This window comes from Triticum urartu, chromosome 4 (genome assembly GCF_003073215.2).
Source record: "Triticum urartu cultivar G1812 chromosome 4, Tu2.1, whole genome shotgun sequence".
Classification (NCBI taxonomy): domain Eukaryota; kingdom Viridiplantae; phylum Streptophyta; class Magnoliopsida; order Poales; family Poaceae; genus Triticum; species Triticum urartu.
In genome coordinates, this window is record NC_053025.1 from 610,319,009 (window position 1) to 610,325,317 (window position 6,309).

Below are 6,309 nucleotides of genomic sequence, written 5' to 3' on the forward strand. Positions count from 1 at the left end.
GCACTATATTTTTGGGCGTCTGCTGGAGATGCTCGATCATCCGGCGCGCTAAAACGCTACTTTGGCACTGTAAAATTTTTTTAGCGCGCGGCTTCGTAGGGCGTCTGTTGGAGATGCTCTTATGCTGCAGACTGAGAACATGTTTTTTCAGTCCGCACTTTATCACGCAGTGGATCGGTATTTCTCTTGATGAAGTATCGGCGGTACAACAAAAATTCGAAGAAGCCCAACATAAAGGCCTCTCAGGAAGATATCTTCCAGTCACCTGAGAAAACTAAGCATAGACTACAACTCACTTGTAACATACAAACGAACAAAACAAAAGTGTCCTATTCCTTGACACGCAACGCTGAATATTCTCGTTTGATTGCGGAGACTTCTGCATAAACTTCCGGCATTGTCGGTCGATCTTTTGGTGTCTCCGTGGAGCATGAGAGCCCAAGCTGAACAAGCTGCATAATGCAGCTCAGCATCCCCACCATTGCATGGTTTCCATGGTCCACACCTTCGTCTCCTAAACTCGGGATGTTGAAATTAGGATCAAGTATCTCACGGATCTTTTCGGGGAATGCATTTCCCACAAATTTCTGAAGGCTCAGGCCATTATTGAACAACACATCTGTTGGGCGTTTCCCCGTGAGCATTTCTAGGATGATAATTCCATAGCTATACACATCACCCGCCGTTGAGATCTTGTTCCCGATGCCATACTCTGCATTGTTTAAATTTCAGTTATCTTAGAACAATGATTATTGAAAACTATATAAGGTTCCTTTTGAATAAAGGAAAAGGGAAACTTGAATCATATTAGGGAGTAAAGATAATAATAATAATGTAGTAAATGTTTACCTGGTGCAATGTATCCAATTGATCCTCTTGGCCCTGCTAAGCTCGTAGAAGTAATAGTACTGGAAGAGTTATGACTTTGAAGGAACTTAGCTAACCCAAAGTCACTGAGACGGGCACCCATGGCATCATCTAGTAGCACATTGCTAGGCTTCAAATCACAGTGGACTATAGGGGGCACCCAACTGTTATGTAAATAATCCAATGCAGCAGCTATGTCCACTGCTATTGTTACTCTGGAGCCCAAACTCAACGGTCTTCTTGTTTCTGAATAAATCCAGCTCTCTAGGGTGCCGTTAGCCATGTATTCAATAATAAGAGCCTTGAAATCGTTCCCTTTGTTGTCCCATGTTGAGCATGCAGAAATCACCCTTGCAAGATTATGATGACGAGTGTTTCTGAAGGCCTCACACTCGGCAACAAAGCTTTTTGGTGCTCCAAGTTGGTCAAGCTTGAAAACTTTGACAGCAATCATCCCATTTGTTTCAGACTCAAGTACACCCTTGCATACTGATCCGTATGCCCCTGAGCCAACCAAGTTGTCTGGACAGAAACCATTTGTCGCTTTGGCTAAATCAGCATATGAGAAGCTCTTCATCTCCGTGTATGATGGATGATCTGACTGTTTAGATCTCTTACTCCTCCTCTTCAAGAGAATAAATACTACACATGACAAACAGACCAAAGCAAGAGCCGTCACACTGATCCCAGTTATCTTTAGAGTTCGCCAAGTGCGCCGGTGTCTGGATGATGCAAAGCAAAGTGGCAGCTGTAGCATTGGGGAACTAGAACATAACATACTGTTCCCTTGGACAGACACCTCACTAGAATTTTGAAACATCCCCCCTTGTGGCATTTGACCCTCGAGGTCGTTGAAGGACAAGTTGAGATGCTTCAGAGAATTGAAGGACTGGAAAAAGTTTGGGATTTCACCGCTCAAGTTGTTTCGAGAAAGATCACCAGAAATACCTTCCAAATTCACGAAAGACTAAGGAATTCGGCCAGCAAGCGTGTTACCCTCCAGGTAAAGGGACTCTAAGCGGACACAAGCACCTAAAGCAGTTGGAATGTGCCCGGAAAGATGGTTGTTGGATAAACAACAACCATTGATTCATTTTATTATATCGATTTTCATTCCATCTTGTACTAGTAATACAAGATGTGATGCTTTTCATCGGCACCCGCAACCATGGAAGATTTAGCGTGCTTCTGGAGCATAGACAGAGTGCCTGACTCTGACTGCAGCTATGACATATTGACACTGCCAGATACACTCTTTAAACCACAAGCAACACTGGTGTATCTTGCCTTCAACCTGATCAGACTCAGAACATATTCAGACATAACACATTCATAGTAAATCAGGCAACGTCCTCCTTGACGTCCTTCTACTGCAGACTGAGAACATATTTTCTTCCACACTTTATCGCAGAGTGTGGCTGGTATTTCTCTTGATGGCATATTAGCAATAACAAAATTTTGAACATACCCAACATAAAGGCCTCTCAGGAAGATATCTTTCAGTCACTTCAGCAAAGTAACTCACCGGCAAACAAAAACAAAAGTGTCCTATTATTGATGCGCAGCACTGCATATTCTCGTTTGATTGCAGAGACTTCTGCGTAAACGTCCGGCATTGTTGGTCGATCTCTTGGTGTCTCTGCAGAGCACACGACCAAGCTGAAGAAGCTGCATAATGCAACTCAGTATCCATGCGACCGCACCGTCAAGGGCATCTTCCCCCCTGCCTGAGTTGCATCGGCTGCGCTGCCTGCTCAGCTGCTCCGGTGCTCCTGCTACTCTCGAAATGGATATGGTTAACTTCTAATTTAGCTATCACAAGTACCTACACATATGTGTTGAATTAGACTTAAAATTAATGCCTAGATGGACAGAGCACCTGACTCTGACTGCACTCCACTCCTAGTTCATCTCTTGAATGTGAAGGCCTGAACTAATTTACCGGATGCAGTATGGCACATTGACACTGCCACATCCCCTTTAAGCCTTCAACCGTCCGGCCTGATCAAATCTTATGCCTGTAACAGCTGCTTGTTTCCACTTGCCAAATCTGCCATCATCGCCCTTAGAGATCTCGTGTCTGAATCATTACATGTCTCCATTGCGCCTCTTAGAGGCATCGGAGGCAGCCGAGCAACAAGCAGCGTTCAGCGTGGCACATTTTACATATGCCTTTCTATTGCTTGTACTGATCCAAAATAGGTTAAGCTTATCAGTAAGGTGCAGTTTTTTTCAACCAGTTTTTGTTTATTATTCTTTTTGCCAGCTAGCTTTTCTATACACTTGTGGCTATTTTCATACTAGAACAGATTATGAAACAACTTCAGCAACATCAGACTGATTCCATGGAAGTCGTTGGGGGAGGGAGCCTCTATCGGTTCCCATGTCACATTTGATATTAAATCCGAATCGCATTGTCCTTAATAATATATATATAATAATGTCACAGCATCTGATGCCTCCACATGGATCCATCTCATCTCCTCTCCTCTCAATGCCAAAAATAAAAAATAAAAAACTGCATCTCTTGACTAATATAAACTCGCTCCATCTCCACTCATGCCTCCACATGGATCTCATCTCTGCCATGTTTCCCTTTCTTCTCAAAAATAAAAATAAAAAATGGACCGTGTCCTCGGACTTACGATAAAAGCTGGACCAACTCCTCCCGCTGGACTAGTCAATCGATTTGCTAAGTGCTCCTCTCTCCTCTGGCCAGTTCCTCAGCAAATCCATCGACCTCTAGCGTTGACTTCACCAATCCCTAAGCAAGCAGCAGCGACGGCGGAATCGCTAGCGGGAGGCAGCGGCGCCGGCGGCCAGGCGGACGGCAGCCGCGAGCAAAGGTGCGCCGTGCGCGGCACTGCTCCAGCCTCCAGTAACCGTTGCTGGTTGGGAACCGGATCCTCTGACTTAGCACGAGGAAAGTCAGGAAGCTACAATGTCCCCCGCCGGTTGGTTCCTTTTGTTTAAACTGGCCAAGGTAAGTTAGAGATTTTATGCAAATCATGAAGCACTGTAGATAATTACTCTTTATATCGCTGTATTAAATCGTACTCTCTCCGTAAATAAATATAAGCGTGTTTGGGTCACTAAAATAGTGATCTGTTGGAGCGGGTCGTGCGCGCAAATTTTTTCAGCCGCTGCTGGACCTAGCGCCCTACCGCACGCAAAAAACTATTTTAACGCGCCGCTCGTTGTGCAGTTATTGAAGATGCTCTAAACACTCTTATATTTCTTTATAAATGGAGTATTAGTTATGTAGCGAAGGAAAGTCAGGGTGCGGTAGCTTCCTAACGTCCCTCCCTACGTTAGACGATTTGGATCGTGCCGGTTAGGGGTGGCCATGAAGAGGAAAGGTAGAACAAGTGAAACGCGTCGCATCAGTCCATTAACTCGAACTGAATGTACTCTTTAGGCCTACAACTTATGAGATGATCAGATTTAGTCCATCAAATTATTTATTTGATCAAATAAGGCCAAATTCGATTCCGAAGTAAAAAGAAAACCAGGTCATGTCGCTGTCACGTCAGCCTAATTTTGACAGCTTGCAAACCGACTAATTTTTACAAGGAGCTTTTTGCAACAACGCCAATCTAATCCGATAAAGAAAATTATATTAAAATCACACATTGTGTGAGACTTGAAACCGAGATTTGAGGGCAAATCAACATCCAGTGACCATTATGCTGCTAAGCGATTTGTGTACTATTTAGGTTACATAGTACGGAGCATATATATCTATACTCCTATATAATATACCAGTAGTAAGTCGTATGCATCGTTGGATCTTTCTAATCAGACAGCTCAAATTTATTGGCCTGTGTTTCATGTTTACGTGGCTGTATATGAACCGTTAGATATATCAATCTGATGGCCTAAGTTGAAGGGATTCGCGCTGCGGCCTTTCCCTGTGCTGTCAGCCATCTCAGATGTAGTACTTTCTAGGATGCACATGTGAACCTGGGAGAATATCGGGTACTCCCATCACTAGAGTGCTCCTGGTGCTCCAAACTCGGTAACACATTTTTAAATGTTCAAAACATTCTGAAAAAAATCTAGCACATTGACACAACATCAATGTATGTAGTCAAAAAAATTCAAAACATTACTCGAGATACAAAAATGGCAAAATCAACATCAATGTGATAATGGGCCAAATCTAAAGCCCAACTTATGTTGTGTACTATTTGTTGTCGAATTTATCATTTATGTTTCTCAAGCTATGATTCGAATTTAGATTTCAAATTTTATGACAACATACAGTGATGTTGTGTCGATGTGCTGGATTTTTTTCAAAACTTTTCAAACATTTTAAAATGTGCTACTGAGTTCGGAGCACCGGGAGCACCCTAGGGTTGGGAGTACATGATATTCTCCCATGTGAACCCCCCGTCACTCTCGAGAAATATCTAGCCACTCCCGTGATGCATGCAATAGTAGAGCAGAATTGTAGTACAAGCAACCACAGTAGCAAGCAACCAAGTATGCATCAGGACGAGAGAGAGAGAAAAAACATGTGACGGTGCAGCCTGGGTATAGATGCACAAGCCTGAACTGATTATAGAATGAAAAACAAAATAAAAATGTTACTATATGTGTTACAACTAGATAGCTTTTATTTTCTCTTACAATTTTTTACATGTATTATTATCCTTGTTTTCTTTATTTTTACTAATAAACTCTGTGAAAAAATATGATCAACAAAAAGACGTAATCAATATTAATTATTATTTTATTGTAATGATAATTAACTTGCAAATAGTACTTTTTTCCATCGCTCAATCTAGGATGACTTAAATTTTATTAAGCCAAACCTTTGAGGATGAAGTGGGTATCTTTTTCTCTTGGTATAAATTGTGTGAATTCGATATTACACAAATACAATATTAAATTATATATATATAATTAATGATTAATTAGTTAACAATGCGAGTCCTCCTATGGTACTTCAAACCATGATACTTAAAATTACCCACAAGTATGTGTGTTTATGTCCCGTAAAAAAAGTATGTGTGTTTATAACTACCTCTACACGTGCATGGCACGTACCATTAACTAGTTCTGTGGTAAGCTATATATATAATGATAAAAACTGACGTCGGCCTTTCAAGATTTGGGGCCAAACGTCATTTTCACCGCTGGATTTGAGCATGCATCTTAAAACAGAGGATCACAACCACGTCAGCAAATGAGATTGTTCGGTAAAAATGATCCCCAACGCGAACACATCTTTCCTCCCCCTCCACACCTCTCTCCGCTTTGCATATCCATTCCTCCCACCACATCGCGACCACTCTATTTGCTCAATCCAGAGAGGGAAGAGGAGGCTGAACACCGCACGCTCGCCGCGACGCACCTGGCCGGCATGCTCCGGGTCTGTGCCAACCGGCTCGAACTGCCGTCGTGGGCGGAGGTCGAAGGCCGCATCGGCCCTTGAGG

At 42.7% G+C, this 6,309-nt stretch overlaps 1 protein-coding gene across 1 annotated transcript; it reads right to left on the reverse strand.

The window, feature by feature from the left end:
- Positions 1 to 245: 245 nt before the first annotated feature.
- On the reverse strand, positions 246 to 1,754 carry LOC125554417 (receptor kinase-like protein Xa21). The gene is made up of 2 exons (XM_048717981.1): positions 850 to 1,754; positions 246 to 712 (listed from the first exon to the last, which is right to left on the reverse strand). Exons 1-2 carry the CDS (start codon positions 1,700 to 1,702, stop codon positions 330 to 332), a joined length of 1,236 nt encoding a protein of 411 aa, XP_048573938.1. The 5' UTR covers positions 1,703 to 1,754; the 3' UTR covers positions 246 to 329.
- Positions 1,755 to 6,309: the final 4,555 nt, after the last annotated feature.